The sequence below is a fragment of the Gopherus evgoodei genome, chromosome 1, assembly GCF_007399415.2.
Source record: "Gopherus evgoodei ecotype Sinaloan lineage chromosome 1, rGopEvg1_v1.p, whole genome shotgun sequence".
Lineage (NCBI taxonomy): Eukaryota > Metazoa > Chordata > Testudines > Testudinidae > Gopherus > Gopherus evgoodei.
The window spans coordinates 257,084,219-257,108,001 of NC_044322.1; the positions used below are offsets into that span (position 1 = coordinate 257,084,219).

At 42.5% G+C, this 23,783-nt stretch overlaps 1 protein-coding gene across 2 annotated transcripts in view; it reads right to left on the reverse strand.

The window, feature by feature from the left end:
• Window positions 1–3,852: 3,852 nt before the first annotated feature.
• SLC13A4 (solute carrier family 13 member 4) overlaps window positions 3,853–23,783 on the reverse strand; it is a 37,897-nt gene continuing 17,966 nt past the window's right edge. The window contains exons 6-16 of one of the 2 annotated variants that reach the window (XM_030543769.1): window positions 23,286–23,325; window positions 22,508–22,585; window positions 20,625–20,815; window positions 19,124–19,243; window positions 14,251–14,352; window positions 13,087–13,188; window positions 9,379–9,476; window positions 8,123–8,253; window positions 6,646–6,807; window positions 5,222–5,359; window positions 3,853–4,177 (exon numbers count right to left, since the gene is read on the reverse strand). In XM_030543769.1, coding sequence (XP_030399629.1) covers window positions 4,040–4,177; window positions 5,222–5,359; window positions 6,646–6,807; window positions 8,123–8,253; window positions 9,379–9,476; window positions 13,087–13,188; window positions 14,251–14,352; window positions 19,124–19,243; window positions 20,625–20,815; window positions 22,508–22,585; window positions 23,286–23,325 — 1,300 coding nt within the window. In that variant the 3' untranslated portion in view covers window positions 3,853–4,039. The remainder of the gene's footprint in view (window positions 4,178–5,221; window positions 5,360–6,645; window positions 6,808–8,122; window positions 8,254–9,378; window positions 9,477–13,086; window positions 13,189–14,250; window positions 14,353–19,123; window positions 19,244–20,624; window positions 20,816–22,507; window positions 22,586–23,285; window positions 23,326–23,783) is intronic. The other variant, XM_030543776.1, reaches the window with a different exon arrangement.

The window sequence follows — 23,783 nt, forward strand, 5'->3', positions numbered from 1 at the left end:
GGCAAAGCCTAAACAGAAGTCAAACCATGTGGCTCCAGCCTTGGAGGCTGATTACAAACGTTGGGACAGATGTGGTTGCAGCTGACTGTCTGAGTGTGGCAGAAAGGAACAAGAAAGTGAGCAGACAGTGAGAGAAGCAGTGTGAGCATGGCTCTGTGAGAAAGCCGAGAGAGAGCTGCTTTGGGGCATAGTACTGGCTGGAAAGGCAGATTTGGATTTCTGAGCAAGGAAACTGTCTTCTGTTGTGTGTTTCCACTGCATTCAGGGAAACAGCTCTGCACCATTTTTATAAATAAACAATATTTCACCAAAGACCAGACATAATCATCAATCTTGCCTCCTAACAGTAACCACCAGCCAAGAGGCAATAACATCCTGAGGATCTGGACCCCTTTAAAAAGTCTGAGCTCCCATCCACCCACATTTAAATGCATGCAGGTTGGCCATTGTGCTGCTGTAGCCCCCTGCATGGATCAGCAGATGAATCTGAATTCAAGATCTCCAGCGCAACCCTTCACCACTTGAGCCAAAGGACTAAGACCATCATCGGGGGAAGAAGCTGGCAGCTACCCTCTTTGTAACAGTTAAAGAGAGGGGATGTATAGCACATATGAAACAGTGGGTTACACTATACTATTGCTATATAGGGCTCATTATATTTTTCAGGAACAAATTTCCACCAAGTGGTGTTGCCTCTTTCTTTTGTCATGATTATAAAGGAGTGTTTTTTGTTAAATAGAAAGGCAAATGGAGAGAGTCCTCCTCCTTCAACACCCTTATTTGTAAATACATATGCCCCTTCTTATTAGGTCCCTACCAAATTCACAGTCGTGAAAAATGCACCACGGACCTTGCAATCTGGTCTTTTGTGTACTTTTACCCTATACTATACAGCTTTCACAGGGGAGACCAGAGTTTCTCAAACTGGGGGTCCTGACTCAAAAGGAGTTTGCGGGGGGTTGCAAGGTTATTGTAGGGGGCCATGGCATTACCACCCTTCTACGCTGCCTTCAGAGCTGGGTGGCCAGAAAGTCGCGTCTGCTGGCCAGGCGCCCAGCTCTGATGGCAGCACCACCAGCAGCAGCGCCAAAGTGAGTGTGGCAATGGGTGGCAGGAGAGTGGTGGCTTCTGCTGGCTGAGGGCCCAGCTCTGAGGGCAGTAGCACAAATGTAAGGATAGCAAAACCGTACCAGGCCATCCTTACTTCTGTGCTGCTGCCGGCAGTGGCTCTGCCTTCAGAGCTAGGCTCCTGGCTAGAAGCTGCTCCTCTCTGTCCAGCCAGCTCATAAGGCAGCACCACTGCCAGCAGCAGCGCAGAAGTAAGGGTGGCAATACTGTGATCCCCCCCATAATAACCTTGTAATTCCCCCATTATATCCTTTTGGGCCAGGACCACTAGAATTACAACACTGTGAAATTTCAGATTTAAATATCTAAAATCATAAAACGCATGAGTTTTAAAATCCTGTGACCGTGAAATTGACCAAAATGGACCATGAATTTGGTAGGGCCTTCCTTATTATATCAATTACATTACAGGAAACCGCTTGTTAAAATGTAAGCACTACACCAATGTTAACATCTACTTGGAACTGTGCCACCGTGAGCAGCAGTGACTTGGGTCGCTGAGAGAAATGTAGCCCTGAGTCTCATTTATAGTCTTACAGAGCATTAGAACATGACACAGTGAATAATTTTTTTTATTGACATCTTATTGATGCACTGTAGAAAATTCACACTAACTGTGAGAGATGCTCGTTTCAAAGTGGGGTAGCCTATTGAACGCGCTCTAGAAAAACTGATTAAAGTACATAGATAGTGATTATGTGAGAGCCAATTTTCCTAATACACAGATCAAAGATTGACAGGAAATCAGTAATTAAAAATACATTGCATAAGGGAAGCCTACCATGGATCATTGGAATCCAGTCAGTAATGCAGATCATCCACCTTTAGAAAGGTGAGAGAAACTGGCCCCTTGGAGTATAGTTACAATGCAATGTAAGCCCAGGGATATAGAACTCTAGTTATTTCGAGCATCTACACTCATGTGTAACCCCAGATTAGGAATTATTGAACCCTGGGTCTCAACCTGGGGCTCCAGGGTCTACACTGCATTATGTGGCCCCTGAGTCCAACCATCCATATCCCAGACTTCCTAGCACTCTCTCAAAATGTGGCTGCTCTAGGGTTGGAAAACATGACCCTCCACCAAACTTGCCTGTCCGGAGGACAAAGAAAGTCAACCCATAAAATTGTGTAATACCTTTGGCTGACTCCCAGTGCACAAGTCCCATAGGGCTGTGACTACTCTGCAAAGAAATAGGGCTTAAACCCTGTGTCCTTACTTGACTCAGACTTGGAACCTACATCCATGTGGGGTCCTGGGCCTCTAGGTCAGTGCAATTTGTGTGTAGATGGAAGGAGGGGTTAGGCTTGAGACTGAGTCCAAACCCTGGGCTTATATTACAGTGCAGACATATTCTTGGTATGCCTCTTAGTTACTGTATCTTGAAGCTAACTTAGTTTGGAGCTCCCGGTCTCTGGGCTGCTAGAAAGCAGGTGAGTGGAGTCTTGGAGTGAATGTGGTGATGTTGAGATTATGCCAATGACTCTCCTCTTCAGCCCTCTCCCTTCTTACTCACGGAGCAGTATTGATTGTGATCTTGGATGAGACTGTCCTTTCTCCATTTAGAGAACATGTGGCCTGGCCACATAAGGGTTTGCCGGGAACTGCTTCCACTATAGAGCTGCTAGAGAAAGCTCTCACCACAGCAGTAAAATAAAAAGGAATGCAAGGCCTGACAAATACTTTTCAACTGAGATCTGGAGGAGATTCTGAAGTTCCCTTTTCCAAAAGAGAGACAAGTACTGCAGTAATGAATTTTCATGCTAGAACTGTATCAGAGGGGTAGCCGTGTTAGTCTGGATCTGTAAAAGCCGCAAAGAATCCTGTGGCACCTTATAGACTAACAGACGTTTTGGAGCATGAGCTTTCGTGGGCGAATACTCACTTCGTCAAATGCATGAAGTGGAAATTTCCAGGGGCAGGTATATATATGCAAGCAAGCTAGAGATAATGAGGTTAGTTCAATCAGGGAGGATGAGGCCCTGTTCTAGCAGTTGAGGTGTGAAAACCAAGAGTGGAGAAACTGGTTTTGTAGTTGGCAAGCCATTCATAGTCTTTGTTTAATCCTGAGCTGATGGCGTCAAATTTGCAGATGAACTGAAGCTCAGCAGTTTCTCTTTGAAGTCTGGTCCTGAAGTTTTTTTTGCTGCAGGATGGCCACCTTAAGGTCTGCTATAGCATGGCCAGGGAGGTTGAAGTGTTCTCTTACAGGTTTTTGTATATTGCCATTCCTAATATCTGATTTGTGTCCATTTATCCACCAAGCAGTCTCAAAACTACAATGCCCACACAAAGAAATAAGGAAACAGATCAACAGAGCCAGACATGTACCCAGAAGCCTCCTACTGCAAGACAAACCCAAGAAAGGAACCAACAGGACTCCACTGGCCATCACATACTGTCCCCAGCTAAAACCCTTCCAACGCATCATCAAGGATCTACAACCCATCCTGGACAATGATCCCACACTTTCGCAGGCCTTGGGAGGCAGACCAGTCCTTGCCCACAGACAATCTGCCAACCTGAAACATATTCTCACCAGTAACTGCACACCGCACCATAGTAACTCTAGCTCAGGGACCAATCCATGCAACAAACCTCGATGCCAACTCTGCCCACATATCTACACCAGCGACACCATCACAGGACCTAACCAGATCAGCCACACCATCACTGGTTCATTCACCTGCACGTCCACCAATGTAATATATGCCATCATATGCCAGCAATGCCCCTCTGCTATGTACATCGGCCAAACTGGACAGTCTCTACGGAAAAGGATAAATGGACACAAATAAGATATTAGGGCTACTGAATCTATATACACTCAAGTTTCTTCCTTATTTGTGCAATTTAAACTAAATATTTTGCCCCAATCAGCTTTGGTTCTACAAGTTTCGTCACTGATGGTTATGGCTGACCAGTTACATTGCTGACCATTGCCCAATCTGGAAATGTATCCAGTTGGAAGAGGCTAATTCCCCAAGTGTTGATTGCCACCATGACAACCACTAGACCAATCAGATTTACACCCAAGCCAGCTTTCACCTGTGGAAAAAACAAACAAACCAGAGAACAGTCAATGTCAAACAGTTTAGAAAGCATTAATTAATAAACACAGAAGATGGAAGGATGCGGGATGGAGAACAGTCAATTCTCTAACTTTCCCTGTTGCATAAAGAACAAAGTAAATTTGCTGACTGCTCTCACAGAAAAAGCCTAATGAATAGTTGTGTGTGAGAGTGTGTGTATTAATGGGGAAAATGCAGGAGACGTTGTCAAAGGTGCATGATAAATGCAATTCATCACATGACTACAATTTGTCACATGGACATCTCCATATATTTATACCACATATGCCAGGTGATAGCTGTAGATTAATTGTAGGTATATGATAAATCTAATTTGTCATATCCCTCTAACTTTTGCACTTGCACTCTGCTCACGAAGGTTATGTCTACACTAGACCTGAATGGTGTGAATTCCAGCTCAAGAATACATGTTAGCATGCTGAAGATAGAGTGTGGCCATGACAGCACAAGTGGCAGAAGGGTCTAACTGCCTCAAACACATACCTAAGGTTTCAGACATGTACAAACTAGAGGTAGCTAGCCTCTGCCTCTGCCTGTGCCATTGAAGTTATATCCTATATTTAGTGTATTAGCTCAATCACTGCTAGCTCAGGTATGACTCCTGTACCTGGAATGTACATAGAATCATAAGACTGGAAAGGAACTCAAGAGGTCATCTAGTCCAGTCCCCTGCACTCCATCTCCAATTGTAGACATATCTTAATCTCCCTTCTCCAGGACTGCTATTGTAGTTGCACTGCAGGATAACGGGGGGGATCTTGTACTGTCACTCTCTGATACATTTCACAAGCATTATATTCATTTTAAAAAACAGAGCGCACACACATGCACACTCCTGCCTCCGATGTTCTTAAAATGAGAGTTATTGTGAAATTGTTGCAGCGCTGACCAATGTGACTTTACATTAACTTGGATCCTGTGATTATTTTCAGATCCCATATATGATGATGAGTTCAGTTTGCATTAAGCTTGGAACAATGTGACTATTCTCAAGACTTACCATGTCTTTGATCTGGCAGTGCCCATAATTGAAGACAATGGCATTTGGGGGGTTGCCCACTGGCAGCATCACCGCAAAGGAAATACACATCGTTACAGGAATCAGGGTGTATAAAGGGTTGATATGCAAGGTTTCCGACTGTAAAGAGAGAGGTTGGGTGAGAAAGAGAAGTTCCATGTTGCTGGCTACAATTACAGATAAAAGACGCCTGTCTGCTTCCCCCCACCTCAAGATCTAGAATTATTAGCATACCCTCCATTCCCTAAATTCTAAGGTCTATCTTACTTCCCCCCTCTATTACCCTTGGGCATGCAGGAGGGCTGTACTCCATGTTGCTCCTTCCAGAGGAGGCCACTATAGCCTGACAGGATGAGCTCCTTTCCCCCAGCAGTCAAGCATGTTGCATCCATAAAACCCTTAGCACTCTTGGTTTAGGGAACATGGTACCAGGCTTTTGGTCTCAATTCACATGACTAGGGTGACCAGATAGCAAGTGTAAAAATCAGGACAGGGGGTGGGAGTAACAGGCACCTTTGAAAGACAAAGCCCTGAATATCAGGACTGTCCCTATGAAATCAGGCTGTCTGGTCACCGTACACATTACCCCCATGGCATTTCACTGTGTAGATCACTAAGACAAATCCCTAAAATGGTTTTATGGAGAAAGTCGTGAAAATATCTAGCATTCACTTTTCACAGTGTATGTCCCTTGTGAAAAGAACTTCTCATTACATAAAAAGCAACGACCGAGGAAGATTTCTATAATTTCTGTGAAAATAATAGTTTATATATATATACACACTAATATAGGATATAATTAGTATCTGCTGTCCCCGTCCCCTGCCAGAGACACAAGCCTCCATACCCACAATGTCTTCCTCTCTCACAAATGTCTCTGTTCATTTTTCCGTGCTGTCCTTATGCTTGGCCTGCCAACCTGTTCACCAAGCTGTCTCCCACCCTTTAGTTAAATCCCCTATGAAACAATTCTGATGTTTCTGCTACAAAACCCAAAGAGGTGGACTGTTAACTACTGGACTATAAATACAAAATAGAATTAAAAAAAGCATCAAGACGTGTTCATGGTTTGTGATCTTATTATTGTCAGTCTTGTCTTTCCTTTCTCATCTCCCTTCCCCCTTTTCTGTTACAATTAAACTGTATGCCCCTCAGGGCAGGGACTATGTTTTTACTTGTTTTGAGAAGTGCTGAGCATATTTCTGGGTGTTCAGAAATTTATTGCACTCAGGCCTGTTGGCTGACCATGCTTATTAATTTTTCTATAAAAGAAAGAGCATAGCGATGGCACTCAAAATGAAGCAGAGTTCTACCCTGGCTCACAGCACTAATCGCCTAAAATCTCAAGATATTCCATGAAGTTAACAGGGAAAAACCCAGCATAAAATCCTATTGCTTTTACTCACCATGCTGCATAGAATAGGCAGAAAGATAGTTATGGTTGCTGGGTTACTAACGAACTCTGTTACCATGGACACCAAGATGCAAGCCAGAAGAGTGACAGCCCAGTAGGGAAGGCTGCTCAAGGACAACATCTGACGCCCAATCCATGTTGAAAGGCCAGAGGTCTGGCAGAAACATACAATAATAAGAGAATGGCAGGATACAAGTTATGTTTCCAAACCAAATCCTTGTATCTGAGAGAGTTTGCAATGGAGTATCCCACTGGCAAAAAAATTTAGCTCAGTAAACTGGGCAGTCCTCTATCTAGTAGCTTATGTTCAATAAATTGATGCTTTCAGTCCAGTTCTTAGTAGAGTAGAACCTCAGAGTTATGAACACCTTAGGAATGGAGGTTATTTGTAACTCTGAAATATTCATAACTCTGAACAAAAGGTCATGGCTGCTCTTCCAAAATTTTACAACTGAGCATTGGTGTAATTACAGCTTTGAAACTTCACTGTGTAGAAGAAAATGCTGCTTTTAACCATCTTAATTTAAGTGAAACTAGCACAGAAACAGTTTCCTTATCTTGTCAAATCTTTTCTTAAACTTTCTCTTCATTTTTCAGCAGTTTACATTTAACATAGTACTCTACTGTTCCCCATCACTGTATGTGTGTGTGTGTCTGTCTGTGTCTGCTGCTGCCTGATTGCATACATCCAGTTTCAAATGAGGTGTGTGGTTGACTGGTCAGTTCATAACTCTGGTGTTCATAACCCTAAGATTCTACAGTAGGGTCCATAACATAAAACTACGTCATTTGGCACTAAATGGCACTACTAGTTGTTTAGCAGTGAGACCAAAACTGAATGGGCAGAAAGACTGTACTTCCCCCTAACTTGTAAAGATTGTTCTTCCAGATCAGAACTGAGGCACACTGAATGAGTGGGGGAAACTTATAGGGACCGTGTCTAAATATAGATTTTTACAACACTTAGTACAATGGTACCCCAAACCAGACTGGGGCCTGTGGGTGCTACTACAAAAGTAATGGTAATGTCATTTCATGTGCTGTAGTTCTGCAAATCAAGGACCTCAATTCCTAGGGTTGCTAATCTAATTTGATTCACTCATACTCATTTCATTTTAATCCCTGCCATCACCAAAACCAGTCCATACTTGCATTCGAGTATGAAGACTGAAGCAGTGTTTCCAGTGGTAACCCTGTAACACAGTAGTTGACTTGTTTTTGTGACTTTTGTTTGCTACTTTCCAGTCATTATGAAAGAGACTGCACACCAAGTTCCTGAATTGTGTTAGATGACCAACTTTCAGAAGAGCATCCCGGAGATTTAAGTGACATACCCTTTTGAAAGTGTCGCAGGAATTTCGTTATCAGAATTCTCAGAACACCACAGGTTAAAACAAAGGTGCAGGCTTGTAAGTGTTTTAGATATTCAAGTTCTCAGTGAGAGAAGAATGGAAAATCTAACTCAGTACCTTGCATCCAGCTGCTAGAGCATAACCTCCTCCAACCAGCACTACAATCTCCCAGGGCATGGTCTTCTGAAAGTCGGTCCACGTAATTATTGGCTCCACTGAGTTAATATCTGTAGAACTTTCACTATCTCCTATGTCAAAGCAAAATAAAGATAATGTCTAATGCTAAACTGGCCATTTCCTTAAGATATGGAGCATTTTGCACTGACCTCTGACTTTGTGACTTCTAGATTGGATCACTGTAATGCACACTCTATAGGGCTACCTTTTGAAGATCATCTATAGAATAAAGCTAGTGGAGAATGCAGCTACCAACCTCCTTGGTGGTCTCAGCCTCAGGAAGCATAGTACCTACATTTTCTGAAGGCTGAATTGACTTGCTATTGGCTTCTGGGGTTGACATTGATGGTTATATAGCCCTATGGTTTAGGTAATGGTTATTTGAGAAGTGTGGGCATGTGTGTATTTCAGACATGTCTGTGTAGTCCTACACTTGAATGTCTGAGGTTTGGTGCTTGGGCATTCTCAGAAGAGGGTCTTCACTTGTAGAATTCATTTTTCCTGGCCCAATAGAGCCCAAGTATGTTTAATATCAGGACAATCTACAAGGTCCATCTATTTGCTCAATCTTTTCCTGAGGGTAGTATTAGCTTTTAGAGGTCTGAGTCTTTAGTTGAATTGGACTTACTATTAATTCATTTTTTTCCTAAATGCTGTATATATCTTTAGGGCAATCTGCCATGTAAGAGTACACACTTACATACGATTTCTAATAAATATATGGAAGCAAATGTCAAGGGACCATGTTTTTATATGTTTGTACGATGCTTAGCACAACAGGGGCCTCATCCTGACTGAGGCCTCTGGGTGTTACTAAAATGTAAACATTAAATAATAATAATCACTATCCAGAAGACTATGTTAACAGTAATGGTAACATAAAATAGATCAGTCTCTAGCTATATTATCAGATAGCAGTGGTAGTACATCGGAGACTTTTTTTTTTTTGTGCCAAGCAGTTCCCCAATTCTTCTAATTCTGAAATATGGCAAGGACTGAGTTTTTTACAAGTTCTAATTTCCATGCACTATTGCAACGCTCAACTGCAATAATAAAGACTGTCATTCTCAACCTTTGCCACACCATGATCCTATGTTATAAGTTTTGGGACCTTAATGTAGCCATAAAATAAGGGGATGGGGATCACAACCTCCCAGAAAAAAGTGCGTCAAGTCTCTTTCTAGCTGACTCCTTACCTTTATCCCTCTTTCCAAAGCGTGGTTTCTTTGCTGGAATCAGGAACATGAGAAAACCAAGGAAGACAGAGACAGTAGCATCAGTCCGGTAGCCTTTCCTAGGAAAGAAACGTTGTGATTATAGCAATGCTATACTAAAAGTGTGCTGTAGTGAAGTGTATGTGCAACACCCCATGTTCTCAACAGCATGCATGGGGAGCTGAGGGAGCTGAGCATACTACTTAAGCCTTTTCTTTTCTTTGCTTTGCTTTTCTTTTTGTTATTGGGTTTGGTGTACCTTTCCTCCACACATCATGCCATACATTTATTCTATATATTATAGAGGGAAATACTTTAAGCATAAAATCATTTCAGCTCCTTCCAGCACCAACACAAATACAAGAATGTGATGTACTTATATTGCCCTATAACAGTGCCATCCAAACGTTGTTTAAATGACAACCACTTTAACATTTTGTCAGTAACATAAGGGCTACACTGGGTGGGAACCTCAGCTGATGTAAATCAATGTAACTCACTGAAGTGAATAATCTATGACGATTTAGGGTACGTCTACACTACAGGATTATTCCGATTTTACATAAACCGGTTTTATAAAACAAATTGTATAAAGTCGAAAGCACGCGGCCACACTAAGCACATTAATTCGGCGGTGTGAGTCCATGGTCTGAGGCTAGCGTCGATTTCCGGAGCGTTGCACTGTGGGTAGCTATTAGGTAGCTATCTCATAGTTCCTGCAGTCTCTCCCGCCCCTTAGAATTCTGGGTTGAGATCCCAGTGGCTGATGGGGCAAAAATCATTGTCGCGGGTGGTTCTGGGTAAATGTCGTCAGTCATTCCTTCCTCCGGGAAAGCAACGGCAGACAATCATTTCGCGCCCTTTTTCCCTGGATTGCCCTGGCAGACGCCGTGGAATGGCAACCATGGAGCCCGTTCAGCTTTTTTTTTTTTACAGTCACCGTATGTGTACTGGATGCCGCGGACAGAGGCAATACCCCAGCACTACACAGCAGCATTCATTTGCTTTTGCATGATAGCAGAGACGGTTACCAGTTGTTCTGTACCGTCTGCTGCCGGTGTAAATTGGCAATGAGATGACAGTTATCTGTCCTTCTGTACTGTCTGCTGCTATCATAGGTGCCCCTGGCTGAGATCGGCCAGGGGCGCAAAGGCAAAACTGGGAATGACTCCCCGAGTCAATCCCTCCTTTATGGTTTCTAAAAATAGAGTCAGTCCTGCCTAGAATATGGGGCAAGTGTACTAGAGAAGTAGTGTATCAGAGAGTACAGCTGCTCTGTTCAGATCTCGCAGAAATGATGAGCTACATGCCATTCACGGGGGGTGCCTCTGCAACAACCCCACCTGTTGCTTCCCTTCTCCCCCAATCTTCCTGGGCTAACATGGCAGTGTCCCCCCCATTTGTGTCATGAAGTTATAAAGAATGCAGGAATAACAAACAGTGACTTGTTAGTGGGATAAAATGGGGGGAGGCAGCCTCCCGGTGCTATGACAATCCAGGCAGGACATTAAGCGGTGCGGGGGAGAGGAGCCCAGCATCCCGCTGCTGTGATAGTCCAGGCAGTACAGAATCTTTTCTTTACACCAGAAAGGGAGGGGGTTGGTGGAGCTCAGCCCCCAGTTGCTATGATGAAGATGGTTACCAGCCGTTCTGTACCATCTACTGGGAATGACCGGGAGTCATTCCTATTTTCACCTAGGCGCCCCCGGCCGGCCTCACCTGAAGCCAGCCAGGAGCACTCACGGGTTGATAACAAGAACAGTTACCAGTCCTACTGCACCATCTGCCACCGGGCAGGGGAGAGGAGTGGATACTGCTCATCACTGCTGCAGCATCGCGTCTACCAGCAGCATTCAGTAGACATAGGGTGACATTGAAAGAAGTCAAGAAACGATTTCTTTCCCTTTTCTTTCACATGGGGGGGAGGAGTAAATTGACGAGCTATTCCCTTAACCACGCCGGAAAATGTGTTTGAACCTACAGGCATTGGGAGCTCAGCCAAGAATGCAAATACTTTTCAGAGACTGCTGGGGACTGTGGGATGCTGGAGTCCTCAGTACCCCCTCCCTCCCTCCATGAGCGTCCATTTGAGTCTCTGGCTTCCCGTTACGCTTGTCACACAGCACTGTGTAGCATGTAGATTTTTTTTTCAAACGCTTTGGCATTTCGTCTTCTGTAACGGAGCTCTGATAGAACAGATTTGTTTCCCCATACAGCAATCAGATCCAGTATCTCCTGTACGATCCATGCTGGAGCTCTTTTTGGATTTGGGACTGCATCGCCACCTGTGCTGATCAGAGCTCCACGCTGGGCAAACAGGAAATGAACATCAAAATTTCGCGGGGCTTTTCCTGTTTACCTGGCCACTACATCCAAGCTGAGATTGCTGTCCAGAGTGGTCACAGTGGTGCACTGTGGGATACCGCTCGGAGGCCAATACTGTCGATTTGCGGCCACACTAATCCTATTCCGATATGGTAATACTGATTTCAGCGCTACTCCTCTCGTCGGGGAGGAGTACAGAAACCGATTTAAAGATCCCTTTATATCAATATAAAGGGCCTCGTAGTGTGGACGGGTACAGTGTTAAATCGATTTAACACTGCAAAAATCGGTTTAAACCCGTAGTGTATCCCAAGCCTTAGATGTAAGTCTGTGGGAAGTTGTTAGAGATTTACAGTCACAAGCCCATGTACTTGCACTTTTCATGTGTGGAAACATATCAGTGCACATGCATAGAGCCCTGCAAATCCATGGATATCCACTTTATATCTGCAGATATGCAGATCCACTGATGCAGATGTCTGTGGATCATTTTTGTGGATTGGATGTGGATATGAATTTTGTATCCACGCAATTTTGCAAAGCTGAAAACTTAGTAGATTGCCTTTAGAAAATTTGCCCCAAAATGTGAAGGGAATAAATTAATGTTTTCCTTTGATTTGTGTCTCAGTGTGCTAGCTCAATGTAGTCATTATCAAGAATAATTAATATTCTAATGACTAATAATGGTCCCTTCAGGTTTTAAAGTCTCTGAATCTACTCAATAGAACTGTTCAGGATTTAAATGCTGAACCCTCTATAGTATTCCTTGTAAAACTGACGGTAGCAGAAAGAACTATGTTTACTAGAACCAAGTGTTAGTAAACAAATTCTGGGAGAAAATCCAATTATTTCATTGCATGGATGAACTAGAGAATGATGATGACTTTAAAAACAATCTGCAGGTTATCTGATGTTCCCTGTGCTAATATCCAAAACCAAGCCCCAAACACCAGAAATGTGAACTATAACAACAATCAAACCTAGCAGCAAACATGCTTTTTGGGACTTCTTTGTAGTAAAATTGGTTTTTTAAAAGATATGTTTGCTTTTGACTTCAGAATTTGGGCTCTTCCATTTTTTCTACTAGGAACAAATTTCTCGTGTTGTTTCTCATAGTCTAATGGGGTCACCCTGCTACCTGGAGAAACAGGGACACTGTTTTGGTTGTGTGAACAGGTACATTTAAAATAGTGAGCATCCTCAGTTTAGGATTAAGATTCTATATGGTCCAGCCTTTATCAAAATGGCTACTGGCATCGTGAGATTCTATGGCCAAAAACCAATCAACCAAATTGTTTTAGAAAACCAGGAAAATCAGAACTTCATTTCTCTGCAAATGATTAGGAGGCAACCTTACTCACTTACTTCTCAAAGAAAGATGACCAGCCTGGAACAAAGCCAGGCTCCCGTGTAAACCAAAGCAAGGTCATCAAGATGAAGAAAAACCCAGTCACCATCTCAGGATAGCTTGGGAGGAGAGGTGGGGAGAAAAAGCAAAAATAGAACCTAAAATTAATGCCAAAATCCAGGAGCAAATTCCACAGAGAAAGGAATTAGAGATTCGTTTCAACATACAAGGAAAAAATCTACAGGGAGAATAAAATAAAATACAGGGAGATCAGTTTGAACTAGGGTTTTACATTTGAGTCCCAGCTGTAACGTAAATAAAGTTAGAAAAAAAATAAAACTGAGTATCTCATTATCTGTATTTATACTTTCATTTGTCATGAGATATTTATGAGCCCAAACAAATACAAAATTTTTATTCTTATAGTATTTCTGTGATCCAGGAACTGAAATATGACAACAAAATAAATTTTTCCTTATTTCTGCATTGTAAATGTCTTTTTATGTGATTTTTAAAAGCATATGAGAAATATAATTACAGATACCAAAATAAACAAGCATTGCTACTTTAAACACAAACAAATACAGAGATGGGCTGAGGAATTGCTATTCTGATCTGGATTTTATTCAGGGTTCAGATTCACGGTTCAGAGGCTGAATAAGGGCTAGGATTTAGATTCAAATTTGATCATGCTAAAATCTTGCAAGTTGATCTCATGAACTTTCCAGTGAACAATGAGAAATCTTTGAAGAAGAGCTGATCTCATGAGATAGCTCCCATCCTGAAAGGCGGGCATCTTGCAAAATTTAGCTTCTCTTTGCCACGTCTGACATGAAATTGCCAAAATAGGTCCCTATCTGCTTTGCAACCTTAACTGTAGGGGCAAATCAAGATCTATGGGTTTGAGTCTGAAGCCAATGCCCTCTTCCTACCTCCCCTAAAAAAAATGATAGGTGTTTTTATTTAAGTCTCTGATTTTGACATATCTTTATAGTGGACCCCACACTTACCCTGAAAAGAAAGAGAAACAAGTTCCAAAACATAGGGACTGATTCAATAGGGAGAAAGAATTGAGAGATCAAGTCCAACATATATAAGACAAATTCAACTTGGAGGACAAAACAAAAGATGGATTCCAACATAAGAAAGGCAAATTCCACAGGAATATATGCTCCTTTTACCTAGTATCCCCCAGTTTCTCATATTGCTCTTGAATTTTCCTCTCTGACATCTCTTCTCGTTTGGTCTTCTTCTTCTTGCTCACAGAACATGTTTCTTTAAAACTGAGAAGGATAATTTGGCACAGGAATATGAGAGAAGGGAATCAGATTTCAGAATGAAGGTACCACAGTATGCAAATTATGCAGCAGATGAGATAGCTGAGGACTCAATCCCTGTGGCTGGCCGAGCTGTGCTTGGTGCAGTACATGAGAGCTAAAGTGGGGAAGGTTGCTGTATACCCCTTTTGCACTTATCCAATTCCCAGAGGTGCTAAGATCCAATTCAACCCCCAGCATGAGCAGCTTCGGGCTGTTCTAAATAATACCAGCTAGTTATAACACACAAGGGGTCAATATGCCAGATCATAATCACTGGAGCACATTAGTGTTCTGGCCATGTTACCTCCTCGACGCCATGCCCCATCACATTTCCCTAACTAACCAGTTTCACCAGACCTGCAACACCCAGGTGGTCCCTATGCCAGGCAAGCCTTAGAAACATAAGAATGGCCATACTCAGTCAGACCAATGGTCCATTGAACCCAGTATCCTGTGTTCTGATAGTGCCTGTTTAGGGCAGCTTACAACCACTTTACACTACATCATAGGTAGGTTGTGGCCCAAAACATATAGAGATTTTGTTCTAAAATGGGACTAGTTTTTCTATATAGTGGATCTATGTGTTGTCCCCTTCCAGGAACAGCATTCTGAATAGCACACACAAAAGTAGTTCTGGCTGCCTAATCCCATTTGACTTGGTGAAGAGAGTATGATTCTTGAAAGCTCAAGGTGCAACCTTCTCTGCTTTAGGTAGTCTGGTAAAGGTGTGATGCTGCATGGAATCTGGGAAACACTTGAGGATATTATGAATATCAATATTGTAAAATTGTAATGAGTTAGGCCAGATATATCATGTAAGGTATCTGCAGAAATGTTATAATTTGCCAGCTATGATAATCTTGTTTATATGTTTGTGTCACCTTTGTATTACGGATTGTAGATATGTATGTCTGTATTTCAAAATTTGTGCTATGCTTCTGGGTGACACCTCCAGACAGCACTGTCTAGCCTGCTTGAAGGCCCATTGAGGACCATCAGCTATATAGTTGACCCAATGAAAGAAGGCAGATAAACGTTGTGACTCAGAAAGGCATGCAGGGACATGTCTATAGAGAGAACTTTAAGGCTTTCAAGCCATGTGCTAGGCAGCTTGTGTTTGAAACAAAGGAAGCACAGACCGCATGGCAAAAGACTATAAAAGGCAGCTGCATCTTCTCCATTTTGTCTTCATTCCTGCTTCTTACCTCTGGAGGAACTTTGCTACAAACTGAAGCTCTGACAAAGGACTGAATGACCCATCGTACACTGGGAATCCCCACAACTACAGTGTCTGCTGTCCATGAGACTGACATGACTGCCTTTGATATTTCTAGCACTGTTTAAACCAGGATTACTCTTGCAAGGTTCCACTCTTTCTGTAACTGAAGGGTAAAGTCAAAGCTGATGATCCTACTGTTCTGCCAATGAACAATTTCTATACTTCTATCAAGGAGATACAAATACAAGCACATTTTATGGCTGAGTGCATTTAAACTGCCTACAAATTTATATGCAAATTAGGTTCAGCCCTCAGGCTCATGTAAAATTGCATTTGCGTGTCACAGAGTCTGTACTCGTTTATTTAAATTGAGATGCTTATAAGCTTTTTTCTACCCTCTTCTCAAGTACTGTAGCAACATTTTGCTTTTCTGTTCCAATGGGAAATTGACACCTAACCTGCTTAGATACTTTTGTAAATTGCATTGGGGTCTACCTGCAATTTTAGGCACCAAAATACCTTTGTAAAACTGATGCTTAGATATTTGCAGCAATACTTACTTTGTGCAGCACTAGCTGAAGCGAAAAGCTGTGTCTCTGTGAATTACCGTTTCCCCTGTCCCAAGGAGGGGTCACAATATTTTTTCCCCTGATTTTCAGATAGGAAGAACTTTATAGGCCTGTTTCCCTCCCTCTTTGACTTACGAAGAGGCTAGATCCTGCATTCTGATCCAAGAACTTGAGTTTCTAGGCTAGAAAGAAAATCTGGAAAGCTGTTCCAGTCATTGCACTAGCTAGGGGCAAGAGATTGACAGTGGGTGCCCTGTTAGAAAGGATTCGTAGCATGAACATTTCCAGGAATTCCATAGATGTCCATCAGCAACCATTAGACTAAACATTGCTTCACCACGTTATCCGTATCACTTGCCAAGTCTTAGAAGGATTTTCAGGCAGAGCATTATAGACAAACTCCTAACCTAACATCTTCTCTAATGAACCACAGAGAACAGGAGTTGGAGATTAAAGAGGCTTGGAACCAACCAACACTTCACAAAAGGTCAATAATGCTTCAGTTCATTGGTGTTCTTTAGAATAACATTAATCAGGGAGAATTCTTGGATGCAATGTGGAATTTCAATGCTGTTTATTAAAAAATAAAGGATTTGAGAGTCATGTTAGGGCCTGTTTCCTCTCAGGATTAAAAAAGAAATAATTTATTATAGCCTTTTACATCAAAAGTAGAAGACTCAGGGGACTAATTGAGAAAAGGACACAGTGCTATTTACCTCTTCAAATGCACTCAAGATCAATAGCATCAGAAGTCACTATCATTTAACAGCTATTCCTTGTCCTATGTGAAATATGTTAATGATGTCAGCCAAACTCCCTCTTGCCCTCACAATTGGCTTTATTTGTCCCTTGGAGAGGCCATCATCTAAAGTAGGGATGGCCAAACCATGACTTGTGAGCCACATGCAGCTTTATCACAGTTAAAGAGTGGCTTACAGAACCCCCACACCTCCCCCCCCCATTCTCCGCCTACCAGACTGTTTGGGGGAACTCAGAGCTTCTTCCCTGTGGTGGGGTGGTGGGGCTAGGAGCTTCTGCCCAGGAGGGAGGGAGGTCTCGAGGCTTCAGTCCCACCTGAGGTGCCTGCTGAGCTGATGGAGTGGGGCTGAGGCCCCGAGCCCTGGTAGGTGTGCCCCGCCAGGCATGTTTCCTTCAGGAACTTCTGAAGATTGTTGTACGCGGCTCGGAGGGTCAGTAAGTTTGGCCATCCCTGGTCTAAAGTGATCATAGAGACTGAGCTCTCTCTCTTGCCTTCAGCCTGGGAGTGAGGGAAAGCTTTAACTCTCACTGCCCACCTATTCTGTTGATAAACATAGGATTTTTGTCTCTAGCACTGTGATTATGGCACTTTATACCAGTACAAGTACAGATATATTGAGCCTTATTCCCCTGTCATTTACATTGGTTTGACACCAAAGTAAGTCCACTGACCAGGTCATTAATGATCTGGAGGATGGCATGGACTGCACTCTCAGCAAGCTTGCAAATGACTCTAAACTGGGAGGAGCAATAGATATGCTGGAGGGTAGGGATAGGATACAGAGGGACCTAGACAAATTAGATTGGGCCAAAAGAAATCTGATGAGTTTCAACAAGAGGAAGTGCAGAGTCCTGCACTTAGGATGGAAGAATCCCACGCACTGCTACAAACTAGGGACCGAGTGGCTAGGCAGCACTTCTGCAGAAAAGGACCTAGAGGTTACAGTGGACAAGAAGCTGGATATGAGTCAACAGTGTGCCCTTGTTGCCATGAAGACTAATGGCGTTAGGGGCTCTATAAGTAGGGGCATTGCCAGCAGATCGAGGGACGTGATCGTTCCCCTCTATTCAACATTGGTGAAGCCTCATCTGGACTACTGTGTCCAGTTTTGGGCCCCACACTACAAGAAGGATGTGGAGAAATTGGAAAGAGTCCAGCGGAGGGCGACAAACATGATTAGGGGGCTGGAGCACATGACTTATAAGAAGAAGCTGAGGGAACTGGGATTGTTTAGCCTGCATAAGAGAAGAATGAGGGGGATTTGATAGCTGCTTTCAACTACCTAAAAGGGGGTTCCAAAGAGGATGGATCTAGACTGTTCTCAGTGGTAGCAGATGATAGAACAAGGAGTAATCATCACAAGTTGCAGTGGGGGAGGTTTAAGTTGGATATTAGGAAAAAATATTTTCACTAGGAGGGTGATGAAGCACTAGAATGGGTTACCTAGGGAGGTGGTGGAATCTCCTTTCTTAGAGGTTTTTAAGGCCCAGTTTGACAAAGCCCTGGCTAGGATGAATTAATTGGGGATTTGTCCAGCTTTGAGCACAGGATTGGACTAGATGACCTCCTGAGGTCCCTTCCAGCCCTGATATTCTGTGATTCTATGACCTCAGTGGCATCTCTCCTGATTTACAGCAGTGTGAAAGGAGAATTGGGCATGTTTTTACTAACTGGCTTTTTCTTTTGTTTTTTTCAGTTGCACCTTCTGATTAGAAGGCTGGTTAATGGCCCTCGTCAAAGCAGGGCAGTGTTAAAACTGTTCCCGTCAAAAATAAACATGGTGTGTAGCAGATTTTCATCAGCCCTATTCAGCCACTGGACTCAATAAAGTACATTGTTGCACATCCAGTACTACTAGGAAAGGAGACTCTCTCTAGGGAGTGGACAAGACCCACTGCCCTGGTAAGAGGAAGCGATAGTGATTCAGCATTTGCCCCTTGTGATTGTTAGTGCCTTTGTGAACTCTAAAATGGTGGCGCTAGGCATAACCGGACTAAACAATTACTTAGGGCCCTGAGCAGCACAAAGGGGGCCCCCTATTAATTATTAGTATGTGTTATGGGGTGGGCCCAAAATATTCCTGCTTAGGACCCCCAGTGGGCTAGCATCAGCACTGGGAGGAAGCTGTGGCATTCCCTACTGTTTTAGCCCTGGGATTCCCACACAGCTCTAGCAGCCTGCACTCACTTGCATCCCAAGAACAGCCAGTGCATCCAGAACCAAGTCAAGACCAGCATGATGAGGCATATGGGGAAGCTGAACAAGAACCAAGTTCCAAAATTCACCACCTCAGCATGTGGATAGTGGCTGTAAAGAAAAAGACCGTATAAGAGATAAGAAGGCCACAGGATATATGGTCAGACTCTCACAACATGCATCTATGCCTATGTATATGGCTGTGTGGTATGGCATAAGGGTTGTATTAGCATGAGTTTGTGATAACTGCATTACACATGCATAGCAAAGCCACTCCCAAATGATTTCCAAATTAGCCTTTATATCAACACCATACCAAATACCAGCATGTGTTCAGTTTACCACAGACATTTTAGAAATGTTTTTATGGCACATATTTTTATTGCTACTACAGGAGGAATTAATTTGGCCCAGTGTAATATAGATTCAAAACACGTCACGAATGTATGTAGTAACCTCAGTCAAGAAGCTCACAGATCAATACATCTTGATGCTCATCTCAACAGAAATCAACATCTGCATAAAATATCTCTTTGCTCCAAGGAGTTTGTGATGGAAACAAATTGATTCATATTTGGGGTAGTCTGGATGATATGTAAAAACAACCATGGCTATGGAAATAACAGGTTAGTCTGAGGATGGAATTCATTGGTAAATTTAAATGGATGTTATAATGCAATACAACTGTTTTTACATTGTGTCTTGCATCCTAGTTGTATCACAAACTGCTTCAATACAGCAAATTGTTCTTTAAAAAAATGATAACATATGTACAGATAATTTCAGAGGTACAGGCAAGCACAAGGGATGAAATCCTGGCTCTGTTGAAACTCTATTGACTTCAATAGCAGCAGGACTTCACTCATGGTTTCTGTGTATTTGTGGTCTTGGGACACAAAATATAAAAAAATTAATACAGCAGACTGGACTCTGGCAAAGTTGTTTAACAGTGCATCTCATAACAACCCAAAAGTGCTGGAAGTGTCATAATGGCAAGGCACACTAATATGTCTTCTTTGAGGGTGCTTGAAAACCCAAACCTTCCATCAAGAGTTCACCTGTAGAGTCAGTTTTACAAAAACCATGTGTGTCATTTCAAAAGTTATTCTGCGAAATTATCTCTGACCCTCAAAGTAGTTTTGCATTTTTTCTAATAAAAAAAGCAAACAAACATTCCATCTGTGTACATGCATGTGCCCACTATAACATAGGGCCTGATCTTTTCAAAAGAGGTCAACTCCCATTTGGAAATGAGCACATAAGAAATAAAGATCCCGCTTTCAGTTAAATACCTTTAGTAATAAAGCCCTAGGAGAGAAAGTATATACAAAGAAAATGTACAAGATAGAAGAAAAATGATCTCTAAACAGAATATCTTCCAGGGTTTCCACTAGACATCAGTAACCCTTTGATAGAGTCATCATGATGACGGTAGTTACTCCAGCACAGCTCCCCAATGTAATATCAGAAACTGTGCAATATCATCACTTACTTGTTGAAGTACTCTAAGAAGATGAGGCTAGTGGAGGTCCCTATGATGGTAGTCAGTCCCCCAATGGTTGCAGCATATGAGATGCTCAAGGACAGGCACTTGCAGATCATGTGATCGTGTCTGGACTGGTACTGGTATTTAGTGCTCAGGTCCAGATCTCTGGGGTTAGGAGGCAGGACAAGTATCTGAGTCTGTAAGAAGAAAGACATGCCATAAGGCACTATTATTAGACACTACCAACAGCCTGGCCTGGCCCAGAGGGAAACTTTGAGTGACAAGATGTCTACAGGTTACAAAGAAATAACCTGCCTGTGAAAGAGCAGGCAGCTTATTCTCCATGGGAATTAACTGGGCTCAGAACTAGAGACCTGTCCAGTAACCCCAAACTGCTTGATCTGCAACCAAAATGCAGCATAAACAGTAATCAGACTTCTGATCAGAGTCTGGCCCTGTTCCAGTCCTCAATGGGATCTCAACTGGATACCATGAAACCTTTATGAGCTGGGAGGAGGAGATTCTATTATTTCAGTTTTAAGAACATATAATCCTTGAGGCATGTTAGAAGCTTCCAGGCAATGTTTGGCAGACTTTCCATCCTCACACTGACTCATGAATCATAACCTCTAATTAGCAATCTAATATTAGGAGGGGGAAGGTACAAGATAATTAGCTGTAATACCTAGTGCTTAGCTGCTAGGATATGTCCCAGAGAGAAGTGGTAAATGAAAACATGGCTGCAAAAGGTAGCGTGGCACAAAGAAGGTTCCATAGCGGTGGCTGTCAGTGCATGGTTCTGGGAAATTAAGGTATTATATTGAAAATAATAAGGTGCCACTCCTAGAGACCTATCACTTGTAGCGCAGGGAAAAGAGAAAGAAAAAAGGCTGTACTGTAGGCTCAGGAAAAAGGCCCCAGCAGCAGAGAAGCTGGATTCATTTGCCATAATATAATTCTGTTGGTTTGTAATGGACTTATTTTCCATGAGGAATCTGGTGCTGTTATGAATTTATCAATCCTTCTGCAGTCTCTCTCATGAAAATCCTGGTTCAAATCTGTATTAGGTCAAAACTGAAATGAATTTGGTGGTTACAAAATAACCCTTGAATGTGAGTATGAGATGGGAGGATGCTCAGTGGCAAGGGTAGTGCAGTAGCTTTTCTGAAGATCTGGGTATATATTGCCTTTGAGCCATATATGCAAACAAATGTGTTGACTGGAGTCTCACCTCTGCTGGACATCTGTTTGTACATAAAAACAGTGCATACATGTAATTGAAGTCCTGACTCAGGCATGCCCAGGACTGGAAGAAGGAAATGCAGATCAGGATTGAGGTATATTGGCAGAAGTGTCTCTGTGAGTGTGTGCTGCATGTGTGGTGGGTTGCCAAAGGACAGGAAGTGCAGGAATATTGGAAGTGAGGGCTGATAGAGCTGTCCATAAGGTGCTGGAACAGTTTCTGTCTACCTTATGTTTGGCTCTAGCCAGTGATCTGTGCCAAAAATTGATGTTTATGTAGAGCTACCTCCAGAGGGACATTTGGGGAAACAAAGTGGAACAGCAAAACAGAAATGGAAACTGTCTAGCCATAGCATGGAATATATGATATTGAATTCATGTGAGAACAGCCTGTGAGGTGCACCTCTATGAAAAGGGCTCCGCTCACCTTTTGACTACATCAAAGAAACCCAAAAAGATGTAACAGGGCTGTGAAGGGGGGGAACTAAAAAAGTGGAAACCATCTGAGGAACCAGCACAGGTGTAATTGTTAAATGTTCTGAGACTACAGAGGCAAATATTTCATGGAAAGCTACTTACAAGGTAAGAACCTGAAGCCAGGAAGAATGTGTGATACTTGTCTCCCACAGAAGATTACCACCTCTTACCTGAGGTAGATTCTGCCCCTTGTTTGGGGGATTCACAGTTCCAATTGGGTTGGCTATCATGTGCACACCATTCATATTCTATAAGAAGGTAAATGTCCTTTGATTAGACAATACTCTCTACCTAATTCCAGAAGGCGCTTAGAATTAAATTCAAGGGTGCTTTGGAATATTTCAGGCAAAGAATCTTCCAATAAGTCAACTACAATTTGTCTGAAACCTTATTCTATGAAATAAGGCAGATTAAATAAAAGTAAGTCTTTTTATCTTTAAAAAAATCTTTAAAATTAAATGGTCCGTTTAGCTCATCTCCTTCTGTCATCAAGGCAGCTTTGTGATGGTAGAATCCAACATAAACCATGCCAGAAGCACCTGAGCCTTGATTTTATAAGCTGTAGCATGGTCAACCACTACAGTGCTCTAGTTGACTGAACAACCCTGACTGCAGAAGTGCCCAAATCTGGCAGAACAAAAGGCCACATTTGCTACTTGCTAGGAGCCCATGGACTACATTTACTCACTAATCAATTGAGATGATCACAGCCTCGCATGTAAGATGGAGATGCGGACCATAGAAATTACAGAACCAGTGTTCCATCTTGATCTCAGGAGCTAGGCTGATAGGATCCAGCAAAAGCATGGCATGCTATAATATATGGACTCCACTAGAACTACCTCCCATTAAAGATACAGGAGTGTGCTTTTGATCATTCCTGCTGTACTGCTTTATAATGCAGAGCTGAGTGTTGGTCACATGGTGTAGTACTACCTATCACAATACCTTAGTATGTACCACGGAGCTGAAGTCAGTCATCGTAGCACTAAAAACAAAGAAAAGAAAATTTATTTTTAAAGGCATGTTTCCCAGCTATCTCAAAAGGCACATGTTCAGGGCGGGTAGTGGAGCACCTAAACAAGAATTAAAATCTGCTGAGTTGGGAAAAGTTCCATTTATTCTGACATCTCAGTGACATCTCAGCTAAATACATGGGAAGAATCACTTTGTTCCAAGGTTCTATCTCTAGCTCTATGATGTTGGGGTTCCAGTTCCATGAAACCAACAGTGTTTGTGGCCAAACCTTTAATATCACTATCACAGTGGAGTGAATCACTGGAAAACCCAACACTATTAATCTATTCTATTCTGTGTAGAGTCTTATACCTCCCTCATTGCCATAACATCTGAGCACCTTCCAGTAGCAACGTGACTAACATTAAAGCAACATGACTAACATCTATCTTGTGTGGCTTGTGGATCATAACATAGTGAGATCCAGAT